Here is a 20,837-nt window from a genome sequence, read left to right as displayed (position 1 = left end):
GCTGTGACACGATGTGACACCGAGCACGCGTCGCCCCGACGAAGCTGATTTCCCGCTGACGAAATGCCGACCCCGCACCGGCACCTTTTGTACGTAGGGAGGCGGCGAGTGCCCGCACCCCGGGACGGGCCATGGGGGTCTGCGCAAGTATCGGCGACGGCGGCTTCGAGAAAGGATTGAAACACAGCAGGGAGACACCGGCAGCGCCGTGACTCCAACAACAACAGCACAAAGCAGTGGCATGAGACACGGGCCACGAACCGAGGGAGCTGCACCCCGAGCATCCTTGGCCAGAGACGTGTATGTGCCCTGGCTCTTTGCTGCTGCCCACGCTCGGTGAACCCAGAGACATGTGTCATCCTCAGGGGATGGCAGGGTGGCAGCCACACAGAGCTCTCCCTCCTTCCCTCCCTCCCCACACCACCCATGGCACACCACAGCCAGCGCAGGGCCCGGCATCGTCAGCTAAAACAACAAACACGGACGGCATTAGTACAAAGATACCCTTGGGGTAAAGCAGCGCAAATGTAATCTAAGGAGAACGTTATGGGAAAGTGTGTTTATAATTATAATGGGATTTAATGTACTTTGGGACCAGATGATAGCAGTCATTTAACGAGAACAGCCTAATAACGGAGGCCTCACGATGCACGGCGGCGCTGCGCGGGTTATTAGATGTGTACGATAACACCGCGCTCGCCGTGCTATAGTTAAGGGTGAGGCATCAGTTACCCCTGTTTTTTCGGGGGTTATAACTCTGCTGTTGTAATTGGCAGAGAGCGAGGGCGCAGTGCGCAGGCAGCCAGCGTGCCTGCAGGATGGGGTTTTTAATTGCCTCAAACTGCTCGAGTTCCTCCCGCTCCCAGACTTTAAAATCTGAGCAGCTGAGAGGGGGAAATAGTGAGACACTGTGGTTTCAGGTGTTTGTTTACCCTCCTCTAACTTTTAAAAGGCTCGATTTCAGGACTGAAATTTTGCAGGTGGTTAGATGTACATTTTTAGTGTAGCTCACATGAAATTAAGCTGCGTGAGTCCCATTAGCAGTAATGGAAATCCCATGGCTAAATTCCCAGGCAGCATCCTGAAAATTAACCCCCCAGTCCTTCCTGTCAACTGGTGCATTGCACTTATTGTTGCTCCTCTAATACATGTAGTAAAAGCTACTGAATTGTTTAAGAGACCTGCTTCCCACGGCCACCTCTCCCCAAAGGCACCAACTGGCCTGGCGACCCCAAGCAGGAAAACCCCACATGCCCCGGCACTGGGTGCCCAAACCCCTCCTGGCATCCATAGTGTCAGTGCCTTTGGAGACCTCCCTGAAGAAGGGAGGGGTTACACAGGTTTTGCTTCCAGAGGCAAGGCAGGATGATGAGCTGGGTAAACAACTCAGGCCAGAGCATTTTTCCACTTAAGCCCTATTTTCTCCCAAACTCTTTCTGTACCCCACACCCTGAGCACAGATGGAGCTGGGACATGCCTTCCTGGAAGGAGGCAGAGTGACCATAATGCACATTAAGATGTGAAAAAGTCCAAGCCTCTTTTCCATGACCTTGAGCATCACCTCTCTTTCCCCAGCAATCCCCCCACGTGCTGTGTGGGGAAAACACTACAGAAACACCAACTTCTCCCTGTGGAGCCTCAACTGAGGTGCCCATCACCTCATACACATCAGGTGCCTTGGTCTGGAAGGGAGGGACTGATCCAGACACATCCACCAGCCTAAGAGGAGAAGCAGAAGCAGCTGCTTGCCTTAGTGCCCTGAGAAGGGAAGGAAAACCATCCCCAGGTATTGGAGCTGCAGCAGGCTGCCAGCCCTGTGACCTTGGGGCAGGAGCAGCTCTGCAGGGTAGGGGGCAGCTATGGGGCTGCCTAGCACCTGTGGCCCCCTGGTGAGGCCCAGGGAGATGCTTGGGAAACTGCAGCTTTGGCCTTTGGAGTCATTTCCCTGGGCCCTGGCATGGGAGTCAATTCCTTGTTGCTCCCTGCTGGTACCTTCCATTTCCCTCCCATCTCTCCCCATCAGTTTCCAATTTATTTACTTTTCTGTTCTTAATCCCCACCTTGTAGTGTAACGTGTTTATTAGAAAGGCACCAGCAGCTAAATGAAGCCAAGCTGGGCTCTGTGTTAAGTAGCAGTCACGCCCAAGTGCCTCTCCATGTGCCATTACTCCGAGTGATTGAGGCAATTTCTTCCTCTGCCACGAGTTTCACTTGTAAATCTCTCAACCAGATACGGGGCAATGATGTGCTGCCTGGTGCGATTATTATTAACCTCCAGCATTAAACCCCTGAGTCGGTGGTTCCTCGGGAAGGGCTTCCCGTGTGAGGACCAGGTGAAGTGTGGACATCCTTCCCAGGAAACCAAGGGATCCCTTTGGATCCACTTCTAACCCCCAGCCCATCGGTTATTTTGGACGGGGAGACACAAACGTTTGCTTTCCCAGTGGAAATACCCTGGTGAGCAGCACTGGGCCTGTGTGAAGAAAAGCTCCACAGAGCATGGATCAGGCAAAGCAGCAGCCTGTAAGTATTTCAAGGGATGACAGCAAGAGCAGCATCAGGATGCTCCTCCAGGACATGTCTAGGTGCATGGAGAGGAGAGGAAAACAGACCAGTTTCCAAAACTACAATAAGAAAGGAAATTCTTTGTTCAGGATGCTTAGTCCACAAAAAAAGAAGGGAGACAACTTCAGCCAGAAGGTCTCACCTACCCTGTGTGAATTGGAAGGGAGGAGGAGCAGCTCCTCTCCATCACCCCTAAAACAGGTGCTCCTACCCCTCTCCCTGGGCAAATGCCCTTTTCCCTCACCCACATTCCTCCAGTGCCATTAGACTCATCACGCCCCATTCCCTACCCGAGAAAGAGACACAACCACACGGCTCCCACTTCTTCAGCTTGCTGGGCCCTAACTTTGATTGCCCCCCACCCCAGCTCTGCCTCCTGGACCTGTTCTCCCCTCTGCTGCAGAGAACCAGCTGTGCACAGGGTGGGGGACAGGCACATTCTGATGCTGCCATTTGCACATTTTTCCAGGAACAGTTGGTGCATTTGGAGTTTTCCAGCCTTGCTGGTGCAGAGCTGAATTACAAAACACTGGAGCAAGGATGCTGCGCAAAACGAGATCTGTTTGAACTTCAGTCAAAAATCCATGACTTTCAAAAACTGCTTTTTGATCTTTCCACAGACCCTGAGGGAAGTTCACAGCTCCCGAGCCCTAATGTACACACTCTCCCTGGACCAGGATTTCTCCGGGCGCGTTCGCTCTGCTGGGAGCCGGGGCCGAGCGCGCTGCTCTGCTTTGGCGCACGGCAAGCTGACAGCTTATGAAAAGATGATTAAATGTGTTAGACTTTACTTAAAAAAAAAAAAAAGCCTAAATGCACAAAGCTGTTTGCAAGGGGGAGGGTGGAAGCCCCGGCAAGGCTGCTCAGCGAGCAGCCACGGCACGTTAAGCTTCCTCTAAACCCCATTGATTAGCACCAGGTTCTGTCCAAGCGCGCGGACACCAGACCCGCACCATTGTGGTGGCCCCGGGGAGCGGAGGGGCCGGGAACAGGCCCCTCTTTGTGCCCCCGTGCGCTGCACAAAGGGAACCTGAGAGTCACGGCAAGGATGCAGCTGGGTTGGGGGCTGCGGCGTGGGGCGGTGGGACGCTGGTTACCCACATTGCAATTGATCCCAAAGTTGCTGCTGGAGGTCAGCTGTAACCAGCCCCAACGGGGCTGGACAGGAGCCACCCGCTGTCGTGGGAAAGGGGAACATGTACAGCCCGATAGTTCACGCAGAGCTGACTGGACACACGTGGGCTGTCACGCTGCAGAAGCCTTGTCCACCCTTCCCCAGGCGCCTGCCTTTTCCCTCCAACCTCCCGGCCCTGGCTGTGTGCAGGATGCCAGGATGCCACCCGGCCACGCTCCAGCACGCAACAGAGGCACGGCAGCAGCCACGAGAGCCACCATGTCACCACCACGTGAGCGAGCAGCCAGCGTGTCACTGTGCACATCCCTGCAGCTCCAACTGAAGCTGCTGCACACTGGCACCCGTGAGCAACCGGCAGCTCGCCAGCCCCAAAATCCCTCTTTGTCTCCTCTTTTCTTTAAAGCAGGCTCCTTTAAGGGATACAGCATCCGAACAACAAATGAGGGGGCACTAAAACCCTTCCTGCTCTGAAGCACTGCTCTGTTACAACTTTGCTCACTCGTAGGGATGACGGAATCGATGCTGTCCCATGGAAGGAGCAGATCAGCATCACACTGGGATTGTCGAGAGGTGGGCTGTGACGCACAAAACACGAGTGCAAGGAGATACGTGCTGCTCATGGGCTTCCAGGAGCGCGTCCCTCCATCCTCCCCCCCTTGCCAGGTTACAGATGCTCCAGCCCTAAGACAATGAGGCTAATTAGTGGCTTAGAGCCCTGAGCCTGCCAGGGCTGGAGGATGAGCAGAGCGGTGACTCAGGAGGGCGGCAGCCTGGGCCAGCCTTCCCACATTCCTCCCCTAAATCCCCCATACAAAGGGGAATTTAGCCACAGTGACTCAGCGAAGGAGCACAAACTTTACAGCCAGGCTCTGAGTGCTGTGTTTACGTACTTCCCCCCAGAAACACGCTGCCGGGCTCACAATTAAATAAAAATGTCTCCTTCTAGCAGGCTGTGACCCAACCATTAGTACAGGACCTATTTTTAGAGTTACCCTTTGTATGTATTTGAGAGAGCTCGAGCCAGAGGTAGCAACTTTTGAAGCCCTAATAAGCAGGAGAGGGGTTGGCCTTGTTTAATTTACTGTGTAACTATTTTTCCTCTTTCCCCCTTCTCTTAACCTGGCATATTTGACATCCTGCATGGGACAAGGAAAGAGATGTGCTGAGGCTTTAAATGTCAGCCCTGACTGTACGGTGCTGGGGAGGCTGGGCATGTGCTTGGTAAAGTTCATCCCAGGAAAAAAAATCCTTTAAATAGAGCAGAATCTACACCAGGGCCTCAGCAAAGCACTGCCGGGGGCTTGCTCTGCCTCCCAAAACAAGGGCTGCTCTAGTGAGGGATTGTGTCCCGGTTTCATCCTGCTTTCCCCCCACCTCCCTTTGGTTTTGGCTCTCCTCAGGATGGTGCAGTGCTGGGGAAAGAGCTGGTTTCAGTGCTGCCAGACACCATTCGTGCTGGCTGGTCCCCCAGGAGTGGGCACTGGGCTGCACCTCCACCCAGGGCTGTTCTTTCTCCAGGAGGATCATGCCCAAATTCAGACACTAACAAGAATTTCAGGAGAGTTAAGTACCCATCACATGCTTTTCTGAGCACGAGATCAGCATATCATTAACATATTGCTTATACCTCTCCCTGCCTTTAATGGGACTGTTTGCAAGAGCCTGGAATGACTTTGGGGTTTAAAACCAGTAAGTCATCCAGGACCACAAGCAGCATCCTCGGTCCCACAGGAAGCAGATGGTTTCTGTGCCCTCGCAATGCTCAAGTTCATTTACTGGAGGGAGTGAGCCACGTCCTGGACCCCAGTCACCCAACAAACACCTTCAGCCCTAATTCCATCCTCCCTCTCTAGCAAGGGCAGTGCTCCATGTTCCTTTTCCAGCTGCACAGTCATCTGCTCCCCTTTCCAAGGGAGAGGATATTTATATGTATTTATGTACTCTGTGTGTGCGCACAGAGAACGCATTACTGCTTCTGACAGGGCAAACAAAAGCCCACACTCGTGGAAGCCTCTTCCCCCCTCCCTTCCCTGCTCTTAACATATCTATGCATTAAATATTCACACAAAATGCCTTCACAGCTGGGGAAACTTCTGCCAAAGGGGCTCCTCCTCCTCCTCCTTCCCTTTCTTGCACCGGGACAAAAAGATCGAGTGGCTGAATCACACATGGCACAGACCTCGTTTCTGAGACGCTTGAGCTGCATAATGACGGTATTTTAGGCTCAGATTAAATTCCTGCTCATCTCTTCTATCATTCCTAACAGCATTCTAAAATGTACAACTCCAGAATGTACAAGAGAGGCAGAATGAAGTCTGAGGCCAAACGTTTTGGTCTAGGTTCAAGGTTAGATATTAACTGATTCTATTTTCTTAATAATTGCCAGAAGATACAATAAACCCCCGGTATCTTATCTGGTCACAGATTCCTCAGTGAGCGAAGCCTCAGATAACATTGGAGCAGCAAGGCAGCTCACAAACTGCCCTTTCAGGGTAGAATTTATGAATCCTTCCCAAAGGTCGGGAGAAATCGTCATGTTCCAGCTCAGTCACAGCACACACATCTATTGCCACGAGTCCCATGCCCACAGGCTTCACATCCCGGCTGTGCAGTGGGCTCTGGTGCCCTTGGACAGCGCAGTGTTCATGCTGAAGGGAGCTTGGCAGGGTCCACCTTTGGCCAGGGCACATTCCCGGCTGGAACGGCTCGATCAGCCTCCCAGGAATGAAAGTAAACACTCCTGCAAAGCCGTTCCTGGATAAGACCTGTCTGCCCAGGGCCAGAGGCTCCACGTGTCCCCACGGCCGGGGATGCGAACGGGGGGAGGCAGCACAGCGTGTGACACGGCTGTCACTGGGGGTCAGCTGCTTTCAGCACCACCCAGCTCCTCTCCAGGTATTAATTTCCTTTGGAACCCAGCCTGCTCTTTCTCACCCATGTGCCTCTTTTCCACTGCTTCTGCTGCCTGGGAAATGACAATGCAACCACAAATGGACCCCAATTCCATTTCTCTCTGTCATCTGGGAAACAGTTCTCCACTCACAAAGAGTTCTCCATGAAAGGCTCAGAGTTGGAGAGGTGGCATCACCATGCTCCCTGCAGAACTGGGGTATGTCATCACTAGATGGCCAAGGGCCCTTGGGGCTGTGCAAAGGGACTGACAGGGTGTGGAGGCAGCAAAGGGGGATGGAGGGAAATATCCCAGACCCAGAGGCTTTTGAGGATCCAAAGCGGCAAAAAACCAAATTACAACTTTCATGAAAAAAAGTAATTAGCTGAAGGGAAGGTGACATGGAAATGGAAAACTCAAAGGTGATGGATGGAAGAGGAGCTGGCAGCCTCTGGAGAGGGGCACAGAGGCCAGCAGAAGGGGGATGTTACAGTGACTGTCTGGGGGCACAGAGCTTCATCTCTGACCACATTCATCCTCCCATGGAACGCTGTCATTCCCAGGACTAGGTTCTGCCTACATTATGGTGCTGCGTGCCATCCACTGTGATAAAAACCAACACACAGGGGCTCCCAAAGAAATGGCTTAATTCCCAACTTGAAGCAGTGCTGTGGGAACTGGCAGGTGGAATACTTCACCCACATTGCTCAAGAGTTCAGCTGAGGTGATGAGAAATAATCCTTGTTGGCATTAAAGCTGTGAGTTTTGTAGCAATACAGCTCTTCGTCACATCCCTCCCTGGGAAGGGCAGTTCCAGCAGGACACAGGCAGCTCTGGAGTGGGCACTGCCAGGGCAGAGCACGGTGAAGCTGCTGCAGTCACTGCACACAGGTTGAGCCCAGCGCTGGCCAAGCACCTCACTGCTGCCACTGCCCAAGGAAGAGCAGAGGTTCTGCACATTGAAGCATTTTTGAAGTGGTCATCATTGGCAGTTATCCAAGAACATCCTGCCCCACATCCTGGGGCACCAACTGCTCCAGCCTTGCCACTGGCTGCTCTCAGCAGGAGGGCACCAAGCCATGGGGCTGCCCTGACCCACTCGACTGTTGGCAGGGGAATTGGGGAGCTGGCACCGTGCTGCCTCAGCTGGCCATGTACAGACCCACCCACATGCAGGAGCCTCAGCTCACACGCTGAAAGAATTGTCTTCTTTGAAATCAAAAAGCTGACCCAGGAATCAGCAAGGAGCAGAATCCAGGAAGGCACCTCAACTAGGCATCAAGTGAACATCACCCAGGAAACTCAGCAGCAGCATTGCTTGTGCCTCAAACCCGGCTTTCTGACCCATTTCTGGAAATTCAGAGGTAGTCATGGGATACTATAACAGGATCACAAATTCTGGTTTAATCTGTGCTTTCAGTACTACTCTAAGTTACACTTTGTCAGAATCCTCCTTTGGACATGTTTATTCCAGGGGAATCCACTCACAGAGCAGGAATGGAGAAGCACCTTTTCCTTATGTGTTGGCCACACAGTACCCAGGAGGAGACAACCCGAGTTGCTGTGACCTGAAATGCTGTCCCTTGCTCTCATAATCCTAATCCTGCTGAAAATAGGAACCAAGTGCACCCTGTGTAACAGTCACAGTCTGGGCTGTAACAGGTCCTGATCTCCTCCGAAAAGCACTAAACTAACTGCAACTGGGATATTCCCCTTTTCAGAGTCAGAACAGCTCACTTTGTGTTCTATCATCGGGCTCCCAATTAGCTGTTTCCACCGGTGCAGCTTCAGCCCTTACACACACACATATATATATTTACACACCCACTCCTCTGCAGTAGGAATCGATGCTGTGTTCACTCACCGGTGCACTGGATGTCTCAGTGCAGTGCCCAGTGCTGCTTCTGCAGGGATGAAGTTTGGATGGTAATAAAGGATGGTCCTAGATAATTAATCCTGTCCCCAGGAGCTGCAGATACCAGAGAGCCAGTGCCATCAGAAGAAATAAAAATCAAGAGGCATAAACATGGCACGATTAGATGGAGGTGTGTCCTTCCTGTCAGTGCTTCAACACCATCCGTGCTCGGAGGGAGCAGGGGGAAGGAAAGGAGATGAGTGAGCACGCTGCCTGCTGCAAATATTGACAGAACCATTATGGGCATGTATAAAACTCCCATTTGCGTGATGCGAGCGGGATATTCTTTGAATACTTCTGTCTCGAGGAATTCTTTATTTTGCCATAGAAGAAAAATGTTTTCATATTCTCTCCTGCCGTGCAGACCTGCAGCCCAGCGAGCCCTTTTGCCCTTGAGAGCCATAACATTATTTGTTAACATTTTTATGATGCCAAATGGTCTGTGCTAGAACGGGTGCCATTCTTTAGCTGGGAAACCATATGGCATGCCGAGTAATAAATAAGGTATTGTGATAGTTAATGAACCTAATTGCCAGCAAAGGCTTTAATACAGGGAATGTGCTGCTGAGAATTTAGCACCACATTAGAGATGCAGCAGAGCTCCTCTGACTTCTGAGGCTTAATTTAAGTTCTATATTGCAAACTCCAGAAAATAATTCCAAACCCTCCTGCTGGAAAAGCAACCTGCTGGTAGACTGTGATTATACTGAATTACTAAAATCGCAATCAATTTTATACACTCAGTTAACCCTTGCTGGGGAACTTGGCTCTCCAGAAGTTGAAGGGATGCCACTCTGAGAGCTACTGGAACCAAGTGAGTGGGAGCATCGTGATCATCATCCTCCTCCTCACTATGATCGGTCCTCTCTCCTGGCATCTCCTTCTTCTGGGAAACGACCCTTTCCCAGCCTCTCCACCTACCAGCCAAGCTGGCTGTGGGCAAAGCAGGGTAGAAAAGCCACAATTATGAACTGTCATCGCTATTTCTCTCCATGACCAACCTAATAACTGCTGCTCCCACATCACAGTGACCCAGTGCAGCAGAAAGTGCTGGTGCTGCCTTGCAGCTCCCAGGGAACGCTCCTGTGGGCAGAGCCACGGGAGCAAACTTGAAAACAAAGTTACACTTGCTTTGACTCCCTCGGCCTTGGAGAGTGGAGAGCTCTTCTGGTCTAACAGAATCCTTGGCACTGCTACAGACTGTGAATGCGACAACGAGAGCCCCTTCAGCCCAGAATGCCCTTGGATGACTCGTGCCTGCAGAGACACCGAGGTACCACCTGTGCATCCTGGGGTATGCTGCTGTTCCTGCACAGGGCCTTTTAAAGCTGCAAGCAGGGATGCAGGACACCAAATACTCCATTAGGCTGCTGTGCAGCACATCACAATCCACAGGAACACAAGAAGGATATACTGGTGTCAGAAGTGCTATTTTGGAAGACCCGCAGCTCTCTGTTACAAACACAGATCTACTGCCCCGTGCAGAAGGGATGTCCCCTGCCATGAGTGACAGCCATGCTGCAGCCCACACCTCCTCCAGGGACTGCTCCCAAATGCTCACCACCACTGGAAACCCTCGCTCAGACTCTGCACATCACTCCTTGAAATCCCCTCTTCCTGTAGGAAAAGCTGTCCCTGCCTGGTAGCCCCCTTTTAGGGACTCGTCCTTCCCCAGAGCCCATCCACTGCCAGCTGCACAGGGAGACCTGCAGAGTCCTTAGAGAAGAGCAGCACTGCTCCTCCAGCCCCTCCGGAGGAGGGAAAGGAGGTTATTGGTTTCTTCCCTGCTCTGATTGCGCTTGGCCGCCCTGCAGTCACGTCCTTGCACTGCCAGCAGGCAGCTCGGCTCTGCCAGGCAGCGACATCCCGGCTGGAAGCACCAGCAAGGGAGGCAGGAAGGTCCCCTGGTGGGGCTGCCCCTCTCCAGCCCCTTGCACCAGCCACAGCCGGATCCCTCTCTCTCCCAGGGGTTCGCGCAGGTGGCACAGGCTCAGTGCGTGCCATGGGGACACAGGGAGGCGAGGCAGGAGGTGGCCAGGGCAGTGCACCACGGCAGCATCGAACGGGGAGAGCAGCGAGATAAAGAGCGGCGCAGGGCGGATTTAATACTGTACATAAATACACTTTACAATCCAGGAAGGCTCGGTGCTAAGAGGAAGCCATTGGAATATTTTATCGTGATGCAGATCGAGTGAAAAGACTGTGAATAAATAAAAGGGAAGATAATTATTTGATGGAGTTCTCTTAGGATATGCCACAGCGGGGAATACTTACGGAGAATACATATTACTAGAGAGACTCAGCTATTCAAGCATCAAACTAACCTATAAATTGTCAGAGGAGAAAATTGGAGGAGAGGAATGGATGGGGGTTTGGGCACCGCTCTCATCAGTAACGCCGGGTTGTGCTTTCCACCTTCCCTATCGCAATTCCCCCTGCCCGAGGAGTCACAGCCCTGAAAAAGGGAAGGCTGCCTCCAATAAATGTCTTTCAGGAATTACGACCGAGCCACTACAGAACGGAGATGGCGTCGTTTATCTCCCCGCCATCTGCGAGGGCTCGTCGGGCCGGGGCACAGCCGCCTGCTCCCAGGAAGCCTCGTGTCTCCTGCGCTTCTGCAGGACAAGGAGGTTTGCCAGCAGTGCCCAGTGTGGCTCCTGAACAATCCAACCCCTCCAGACACTGTGCTCCCATCTCTAACCAAATCCTCCAAGCCTGGCATCCACCTCATCCCTGTTTTGGAGGGAACCTCTGCATGGGAAGGGGTTCCTGGCTCTGGGACCAGGCCCATGGGGCATTTCCCACTACCTTCTCCCTCAAGCTGACAGGGAACTGCTGAGTCCCACGCTCTTCCATGCTGGGGTCCCTCCCTCGATCTCACTCCTCACCCACTTCCAAGGGTGAGAAGAGTGAGAAGCCAAGGATCTCCAAAAAAGCTCTTTTCCAACCCTAAGAGGCTGCACACACTCTCAGCACTGCTTGGAGCCATCCTCCACATTTTGGGAAGTGCAGCAGCATTTCCCTGAGGTCAGAGTGCTTCCTAGAGGAGAGCTGGAGAGAGCCCAGTGCTCCCTGCCTCCCACTGGCACAGTTTGCATCAGTCCCACTGCCCTCCCACCTGCTACCAGGTCACAGCTCCCAGGTCATCATCGCTTGGGAATTCTATAAAGATGGCACAGGCAAAACTGAAAACATGCCGATACAAGGTCTGTGGGAAATGACAGTTTGTTATGCAGCTTGGTCAATATGGTGCCACTCCTGTACTTTTCCTTTTTCCCCGCTATTTTTGGCTCTGTTCCCTACCAAAGCACCTCTCCCTCACCTATACCTTCCCTCCAGCACAGCACCAGCTCTCCTTCCTGGAGGCAGGTGGGACAAAAGTGGATGCTGGGAGGGGGCTGAGGAGGACCTTGCTCCCTTTCAGGGTCTCCTCCTGTCCCATGCTGGGCACCAGGGGCCAGGTCTGTGTGGGTGCAAATGGCTTTACACCCTTTCCTGACAGGGCTGATGTCATTAGCTCTGAACATCTCCTGTCTCTCTGGGATTGAAGGAAACCTCTGGTTCCTCTATGGGGATGATGTAAGCGACAGCCTGCAGTGCAAAGAGGCAGCCTCAGGTAATTAGCAGAGGGGCTCGTTATTTTAAGCACGACTTGCCACCACTTCCAAAGCCCTGAGCAGGAGCAAAGCCAGTGCCAAGCACAGGCTACCTTTAAGGCTGCCTCAGACAACACAATCAAAGGCACACTGACAGTGGCAGGTCTCCCTCCCTCCGCCTGCCAGAAGGGAATTGCTCAGTCACCTGCACCCAGAATAGGACTTTGTCCCCGTTCCCATCATTAATTTATTGCCTGCGAATTAGTGGGGCCCTGGAGACGCGCAGAGCCCACCTGTTCCCTCGCCCGGCTCTGACATTTGGAGCCTCGGCTGCAGGTACCGGCACCGGCAAATGGTCCCATAAACCATCCGCTAACGCGGCGCTGCCAACGTGTGCCCGCCCTGCTCCCCTCCCGGGGGCTGTGGGGAGCACCCAGCCTGGCTCTGGGGATGGACACAGACAACCAACGCCTTTTTAAAGAGACCTTATTCTTCCCTGGAAAAGCAGCTTTAGTACAGCTGTGGGACGCTCAAAGGGGTGGCACAAGGCACCCCGCTTCTGGTGACCAGGCATGGCACGCGTGGTGCCAATCGACAGCAGCCCCCACCCTGTGCCATCCTTTCCACAGAGGCTGTGTTTACACCAGCACAGCTCCATTAACCCAAACACACCGTGCTGCTGCAATCCTGGACACCAACCAGATCGGCCCTGAACACTTCCCTGGGAAACGCATCATGTTTTGTTACAGGGATGGGAGGAGGGCGGTTTTAAAGCCACCACTGCTGTAATGCAAGAAAATTACCACGTAGCACGTGGGGCTCTGAAAGCTGCACTTAATATCCCACACCTTTCTGAATCCTTTGTGTCAAGACAGTCCTGGAAAAACAGTAGTTGGTTGGGGTCTGCAGCAGGGACCAATCCCCCCACTCCTCCCCTTGGGCCACCACCCCTGCCTGGGTGCTGAGTGCCCTGTCCCCTTCCCAGAGCCCCTGGCAGGACCAGCACTGTGCAGAACCCCACTCTGCCTCCACCTGTCTGCCTCCATTTTTGGACACCTGAGCCCATGTCAAGCACAGTACTTCTCCACAACTTTCCAAAAAGAACCCAGGCAGGAGCGTTAAAGAGCCCCTCTTAGTGTTCCCATGGAAATAAAAGCTACAGGGTGGTCACAGACAGCACATCCACATCAGACTTAAACCTACAGGAACCTCAACGTTCAACCTCTCTATTTGTCCCTCATAGCACATGGAGAGCAGGAGATTCCTTGCTAATCATAGGAAAATAAAGAGTTTTTAATGAATAACCTGTAAACAATCCCTAGAAGAGAGAGGAAACTCTTCATCTAAGGCAGCCTTTGCTCCAAGGCTCCACTACAGTGGTGCCTGAAGCCACCCCAGCTCACACTGAGCTTTCCAGAGCCACTTTCCACATCTCCCAAAGCCATAGGGACCTGCTGCAGGGGCAGGAATAACCTGGCTGAGCAACCTGCTGCTGCCACAGCGCTTCTGCAGAGCTCTGCACTGTTGGGTGGAGGAGAGACAGAGGTTTGGGATGAATCACACCATGATTTCTAGGCAAAGTCCCATTAATGGAACCTCTCCGAGGCACTGCGGCTCCGAGTCAAGTACTTGGAGCTGGAAGCCGTATTTATGAGTGAGATATATCCACAGAGGGAGCAATAAACTGCAAAGCAAAGTATGAAGGTTTGCAGAAAACGCAGTAAAGTTTTACACTCTCGAAAACCGGGAATAAAAGATGGACCCATTTAAAGCAGAGTGGATGGAAAGGGTTTGCACAGAACTGTAAAACAGCCTTGTAACAGTTAATTGCTACTTTCTTGTTGCAGCCCAGAGAAATTCAAACCAGGAAAAGAACGGCTTAAATCCCCATCGAAGAGCGAGAGGCAGGGAGAGGAGCGCAGGGAACGGGAACCTTTGTTCGGGATCCTCTGCACCACGCGGAGGAAGAGGCACCTTTTGTTCCTGGCCCCGGCTGCTCCTGCTCCCCTCTGCGGGCAGAGCCTCCGGGGAGCGAGAGCCGCGGGGAGAGACCCTGGGTGGGGGCCCAGCAGCGTCCCGGGTGTTAATTACTTGTTGTTTAACTAAGATCATATCAATGCCCGTGCAACAGAGACTCAGACAAGCATCTATCCCGGGTAGAAAGGGGGCAGAGGGAAAGGCACAGCAGCGGGTGGAGTCTTCCGACCCCGACAGAAACCTTGAAGCTCAATACATAAATACACGGAAAAACTCAAAATGTTTTCTGCAACAACCAAAACAACCAGCCCACACACTTTGAACCAAACCTTCCAAAAGCATCAGCACCCAGTGCTGCCCCTAAGGGATCCATATCCCTACCACAGCGTCTCCCCAGCCCAGCATCCCTCTGCACGTGGACCCACCCTTACAGGTCCAATAATGCTCATGACAGAAAGCTGTGGAGTTCACAGAAAGTCCCTGAGCAGCTGTTGCACTTTGGAAAACACGTGCACATTATCCTTTAGGAGCACAGTTGTCACCACCTTTTTTTCAAATAACCAGTGATTCCAACAAAAGAACCATTTCTCCCTTCCCCAATAAGTATCTGAGACTGGATATTTGCTTTTTGGGCTTTCTTTACATGTACTGCAAACACGAAGGAGAGGAGCAGCTAGAGCTCAGTCCAGTAAAACCATGTGAAACAGAGACAAAGATGCTTCAGTCCCACCCTCAGAGCACACATGCCCTCCCCAGCACCCTGGCTTACCTCTCTCCTGGGACAGGGAGGCAGCAGGAGGGCAGGAAGGGTCTCCGGGTGTGCTGCTGCAGGCTGGAGGGCTTCAGTGCTGCCACTGCCGAGCCCAGGGCTGGCCCTGGGGCTGCTGAGGCTCATGCCCAGGTCCTGGGTTGAGCCTGGGGCTTACCCAGTGCTCGGGGCACAAGCTGGCTGCTCCCAAACTGGCTCTGGGACACCAACAAGAGCTGTACTGGTGGCAGAGACCACATAGAGCCTAAACCATCAATGCCTTAAGGCACTTCGAGTGCCAAACCAGTCCCTCCCAACCTCCCCTGCCCTTTATAACCTCCCAGATGCCACCCAGGTGAGGGGATGAGGCCAAGCTGATGACCTGGTGCTGTTCCAGCTGGGAAGGTTCCCCTCCTCCCTCCCCAGCCTTCTGCCGGGGCTGCTCTTTTTTTTTTTTTTTTGTGTGTGTGATTTCCCCTCCCTGCAGTGGCAGATTTTGTGCATTATCCAGGAAAGCAGAGCGATGTGTTCCTCGGTGTAAACATTGAGGTGCTGTTTCCATCCATCAGAGCAGCACTTAGGTGGAGATGACAATGGAGCTCACACAGCCCTAATCACACACTTTGATTGAAATGAGAGTAGGGGGGAAAATGGAACTTGGATGCCTGGAGCCCAGCTTCCGTGGAGCAGCAGAGCTGTCTGGGGGGCTGCCACCAGCTCGGGGGTGGCTCTTTGGGCTGACCCTAATTGCAGCCTTCCAGTGCCTGAAAGGAGCCTGCAAGAAAGACAGAGAGAGACTATTTACAGGGGCCTGGAGTCACAGGACAAGGGGGAATGGTTTCACATTCATAAACAGTAGGTTTAGATTAGATATTAGGAAGAATTCTTCCCTGCGAGGGTGGTGAGGCCCTGGCACAGGCTGCCCAGAGAAGCTGTGGCTGTTTCATCCCTGGAAGTGTTCAAAGGCAGGTTGGACGGGGCTTGGAGCAACCTGATCTAGTGGAAGGTGTCCCTGCCCACGGCAGGTGAGGTTGGAATGAGATGATCTTTAAGGTCCCTTCCAACCCAGGCTATTCTATCAGTCTACGATTCCCAGGAGCAGGCAGTGCCAGGCTGGTGGTGAGGACAAGGCTTGCCAGCCCCAGGATGCTCTGCTACCCCTGCTCAGAAATACCCCAAGACCTCTGGGTGCAGACAGTTTGTACTTTTTTCCCCAAATCATGTCACTCAGTGAGCAAAACCAGTCTCTAAGGACTGGAACATAAGCACTGTGCTGGCAAATGTCCCAGGGTCAGCTTGCCTGGCTGATGGGGCTCTTGTGGGGCTTTAGAGACCGTTTTAGCCCCGTGTCTCAGCGCTGCAGTAGCAGGGAGGGCTGGTTGTTGGCTTTGCAGTCAGAAGAAAACCTCTTTACTGTGTTCATCTCTCAAGCTGACGTCCTTTTTACGCCTCTCATCCGCAGCAGAAGGTTCGGCAGCGGCGGGTCTGGCCGCGCACAGTGAGGGGGTTTGTGAAGCAAACGCACCTCGGGATCCACAGTCGCACTTGGAAGTTTGACGATGATGCGGCGGCTCCTCCACCGTCACTCCTAATGACAGATCTTTAAAAAAGCAAAGGCCAATTATATAGATTCAGAGTCGGTAATGAGCCTAAAACTGTTTGATCATTTCGGCTCCCGCTGGGCGAGCGAGAAGCGGATGAGCTGCCGCAGGGACCCGCCAGCACGAGAAGCGCAGGGCTCTGCTGCCTCTTTGTGGCGAAGGAGGTGTCACCACCGTGTGCCCTCTGTGCTGCTTGGGATGGAGGACGAGGGGCTCCTGCGGGCTGCAGGGCAGGCTGGGACCCCATCGGCATGGGACAGGCAGGGGCACAGGGTTCAGAGCCAGCTAAAGAGGCAAAACCCGGGCACCGAGGCTGGGAAGATTCTGGTTTCTGGTGCTCAGAAGTGAAATTGCACTTTTCCAAGGAAAACCTAAAACAAATGAAAGCAACAAAATTATGGAAATGGAGTGGAAATTTTGGCAGGTGCTTCTCATGGATGGGCAGGGATAGATCCTTCCTTCCTGCACGAGAGACTCCAGCTGTCCTCTGCCAGGACATCTAATGGCCTTAATGCCCTGTGCCATGTTCCTGAACACACTGACTTCCATCAGCTCTCAGGAAGCAGCAGTGTGGGACAGAGCTTACAGGGCTGCCAGGCAGTGACTGCCAGCGACACCACCTCACACTGCACTCCTTTAGTGCTGTCAGTCACTGTGAAGCCAGGGATGTGCACTGTAATCCCAGGAATTGCCATTAATTGTGGTCACTCATGCAGGCTGGGGGGCTGCTGGGGAATCTGAGTTATTATGGAAAAGGCAAGGCTCAGCAGGAAACTGGGGAGCAAGTGTAAGTCCTGCGGATGAATGCGTCCAGCCGGAATCTGGAGCAAAGGACACAGGAAGGACAAACAAACTCAAAGTACAACGTGGGATGGGCGGAGCGGGGAGCAGAGCTGGCTCTCGGCAGGATGGACGCACCAGCAATCTTCACGGAGGCGGATTTTTACCAGCAGAATTTCGACCCTCAGGCATATCTGAAAGAATATTACAGCATGAGTGACAGCCGGGAAGGGGCAAATGTGTTTCTGACGCAAAACTTGAAGAGCCTGCACAAAATGTTCTCCTTAGGTGAGCACTCCCGAGGTGTCCGGAGCCGTTGGACGGTGCCATTTGCAGGGCTGCCCTGGGGCTGCCAACAGCAGAGCATGTGCCCCAACATGGAGCAGACTCTGTGATAAACTGACACACTCCTGCTCTGTTAAAAATATCCCTCTGCCTGCATGCATGTGTCTGTGCATACAGGGAATTGCAGCTGGAGCTGTGCCTGTTTCTGGGAACACCATCAAACCCAGCTGGGGGAGGAGGGTGTGGGGTCAGTGCCCCTGCCCCAGGAGCCGGCACTGCTCCTGCCACAGGCTCTGGACCTGCTGCAGGACTTGTCTCTGGGCTGGACCGTGGCCAGAGAGCCACAGGGGCTGTGCTGTGGGTCTGTGGCACTCGGGGTCACATTTCTGGGTTAGGGTGAGCACAGTCCGAGGGGCTCTGGGATGTCTCTGCCCTGGGGGAGGCTCTGTCCTCACTGGGATGGTTTTGCCCTGACTCTGCACCAGATGAGCTGAGAGGTGGCACCCTGATAGATGTCGGCTGTGGCCCCACCATCTACCAGCTTCTGTCTGCTTGTGAGCGCTTCCAGGAGATTATAGCCCTGGACTACACCGACCAGAACCGCCGGGAGCTGGAGAGGTGGCTGAGGAACGAAGCAGGAGCCTTTGACTGGGTGCCAGTGGTGAAATACGTCTGTGAGCTGGAAGGGGACAGGTGAGGCTGGTGTCCAACCACAGTGGCCATGGAGCCACAAGCACAGATGTTAAATAACCACGGAACCTTCCTCTACTTTTTTGTGGATTTCCTTGCCAGGGAGAAGTGGGCTGAGAAACAGGAGAAAGTGAGGAAGAAGGTGAAGCAGGTTCTGAAGTGTGACGTGACCAGAGCCAACCCCACGGGCGCTGTGTCCCTGCCACCAGCCGACTGCATTGTCTCCACCCTGTGCCTGGAGGGCGCCTGCAAGGACCTGCCCACCTTCCACAGCGCCCTGAGGAACATCGGGACCCTCGTGAAGCCGGGGGGGCACCTGGTGCTGGTGACCGTCCTCGGGGAAACCTACTATGCCTTCAACAAGCAGGTTTTCTCGTGCCTCCGCCTGGAGAAACACGAGGTGGAGGCGGCTGTGGAGGCTGCTGGCTTTGAGGTGACGTTCAGCGAGGCGCAGCCGTACACGGTGAGTGAGGAGTGCATGGACTGCCAGGGTATGCTCGGCCTGGTGGCACGCAGGCGTCCCTCCGTGGAGTGTGAGGGCACGGGGGGAGAACAGCCGTGAGCCTGGGCTCAGAAAGTCCTGCTGGTGTAACCCAACCCTTTATCTGGCACCAAGTAAACTCCTGAGCACTCTAACCATGGATTTGTGTGGCACACATGGCACTGGCACTCCAGCAGCCCAGGCCTGAGGTAACCGTGCTGGCTCCCCCTGGCCCAGGGACAGGAATGGTGTCCCAGTCCCTTCCCTGCCATCCTTCCAAGCCAGCACAGAGCTTCTGAGAGGCTTCCCTCTCTCAGCTGTGATGTGCTTTTTGGAGAGCAAAACCCACTCCTATGGGAAAAATGTTTGGCCACAAAGGCAGTGAACTCGTCCCCACCCAGAACTGTTTGTGGGCAAGTCCTGCAGGCTCGCACCGAGAAGCTCTGGGGGGAAAGGACTCTGTGGAGGGCAGCAGCAGGCCCTGCACCCACCCAGCCCCCAGCAGAGCTGAGAGCACGTGCTGATCCTTTCAGCACACCTGTAATAAACAGTTGTTTGACCCAATGCTGCAGCCCTGGCGAGTGGTACCTGCCGGGCACTGGCACCGGGAGCAGGGCAGAGGGATTGCTGTTCCCAGGGCACCTCTTTTGCCCGCAGCACCACAGGCCAGACACAGTTGTCCCCCACGGTTTAAGACCTGTGACACACCAGAGGTTCATCACACAGATACTCGAGCCCAGCCATATGTAATAATCACTAATATTTGCATACTCAACGTGCCTCAGTTCTCAAGAGGGTTTCTTTTGGGTAAATGGTTAAGATTTGTTGCTGAAGGTCCCTTCCAACACAAACCATCCCACGATTCTATGACTTTGCATGAACACATTGTCCTGGGTACCTCCACCAGGCAAGGAAAGCAAGAAAGCAAGCCATAATTATATAAATATACAAAAAAGCAAACAAAATCCCCTGAAAAAGTAAACCACCAAGAGCCTTTTCTAAAGTTGAAATTAGCAAGTGAAATTGGTTGAAATCTCCCAGTATTCCTGAGTGCCTGCACTTTAAGAGTGAAAACAAGACAGCTAAAATGGGGTTTCCCCCCCAAATCAAAAATGTTTCTAGTTTTCCACTTTGCTCCTTCAAAGAGCAAAAAAGGCACAAAACAGTGACACAAAAAGGACAACAGAATTCCAAAAGCGAGTCTGTGAAGCACCTGAAGTGGTTCCTGTTCTCTGAGCCAGGCCTGAGCCCGGCAGGACCTGCACGTGGAACGAGCCCTGATGGCACACGAGCGTCACACGCTCCCAGCCGAGCCTGAGGGGAGCCGGGGAGGGGAAAGAAGGCACAGCAAGGCAAACGAGGCTCCAGGGAAATTAAGGCAAAGTGGAAGTCCTGGCAAAGCGAGGTAATAACTCCCTTTCTGAACGAGTGGCTGTTTGGGATTTAACCAGGCGGACGCGATTAATCCAAATGGATATAAATTCTAGGTGCGGTGGCGAGTAATGGGGTGGAGAGAATGAACGGCACCCAATTAACAGGGAAAGCAGAGCTGTGCTGGGACCTAATGAGAAATGAAGGCTCAACTGCCCCCTCTCGAAATTCCTCCAGATGGAAAACACCCGTTTTACATCCCGTGTCTTCTGGGATTCCCAGGGGATTACAGTGGCTGGGGAGATTCAACGGCAGGGGCAGGGGAACCGCTTTCCAAAGTCCTTGGAGAAGTGAAGTCGCAGGGAAGGGCGCTCTGACGGGATCCAGCCACGGGAGCAGCTGGGCTCGGAGGGAGAGAGGGGTCGGGAGCCCCAGGAGGGGACACCCAGTGTATCACCGCAGCCCTCCCGGGATTCAGGGCCTCGGCGGTTTCCCGGTCTCCAAACAGCCCGTTTGGGGGTTTTTAACCTGCGCCCCGGGTTTTAACCGGCTGGCTCCGACCCCCTCGGTTTCCCAACAGGAATAACAGGGAAAGGGGGAACGCCCGGCACCAGCCGCGCGGTGTCACCGCCTGGACGCAGGTGCTGTCACGACACCGGGACACGCAACACATCCACGATTCCCTCGCGACAAACGGGGTTTATTGCCGGTTGTTAGTTGATTACAGGTTATCAGTTAATTCCCGAGGCCCGGGAGGGCGCGGGGCAGCGGGGCGGGACTCCGCACATCCCGTGTCCCCCGGG

General features: G+C 53.6%; 2 protein-coding genes across 4 annotated transcripts in view; one reads left to right on the top strand and one right to left on the bottom strand.

The window, feature by feature from the left end:
• The window catches only part of ZBTB16 (zinc finger and BTB domain containing 16), a 54,562-nt gene extending 54,429 nt beyond the window's left edge, over window positions 1-133 (bottom strand). Inside the window, exon 1 of the mRNA XM_008928914.3 lies at window positions 119-133. Within this exon, the coding sequence (XP_008927162.3) occupies window positions 119-133 (15 nt within the window). The remainder of the gene's footprint in view (window positions 1-118) is intronic.
• A 17,137-nt stretch (window positions 134-17,270) lies between these two features.
• NNMT (nicotinamide N-methyltransferase) lies at window positions 17,271-20,593 on the top strand. Of its 3 annotated transcripts, none has more exons than XR_001921448.2 (5): window positions 17,274-17,495; window positions 17,978-18,185; window positions 18,285-18,645; window positions 19,905-20,068; window positions 20,151-20,593. XR_001921448.2 is itself a non-coding variant. In XM_008928965.3 (3 exons), exons 1-3 carry the CDS (start codon window positions 17,336-17,338, stop codon window positions 18,742-18,744), a joined length of 828 nt encoding a protein of 275 aa, XP_008927213.2. In that variant the 5' UTR covers window positions 17,271-17,335; the 3' UTR covers window positions 18,745-19,227. The 3 variants fall into 3 exon arrangements, 1 of the variants encoding a protein (XP_008927213.2); XR_001921449.2 differs by having other exon boundaries at window positions 20,272-20,591; XM_008928965.3 differs by lacking the exons at window positions 19,905-20,068; window positions 20,151-20,593 and having other exon boundaries at window positions 17,271-17,495; window positions 18,285-19,227.
• The last annotated feature ends 244 nt before the right edge of the window (window positions 20,594-20,837 follow it).

Source organism: Manacus vitellinus, unplaced genomic scaffold, assembly GCF_001715985.3.
Source record: "Manacus vitellinus isolate BGI_N305 unplaced genomic scaffold, ASM171598v3 scaffold_41_pilon, whole genome shotgun sequence".
Taxonomy (NCBI): Eukaryota; Metazoa; Chordata; class Aves; order Passeriformes; family Pipridae; genus Manacus; species Manacus vitellinus.
This window is presented reverse-complemented; position numbering and strand designations above follow the sequence as displayed.

What these genes read in the sequence shown, in the direction of transcription:
- NNMT (XM_008928965.3), top strand. Translation starts at nt 17,336, where the DNA reads ATGGACGCACCAGCAATCTTCACGGAGGCGGATTTTTACCAGCAGAAT. An exon ending in GCACAAAATGTTCTCCTTAG is followed by an intron (nt 17,496 to 17,977) that starts GTGAGCACTCCC and finishes ACTCTGCACCAG; the next exon opens with ATGAGCTGAGAGGTGGCACC. An exon ending in TGTGAGCTGGAAGGGGACAG is followed by an intron (nt 18,186 to 18,284) that starts GTGAGGCTGGTG and finishes TTTCCTTGCCAG; the next exon opens with GGAGAAGTGGGCTGAGAAAC.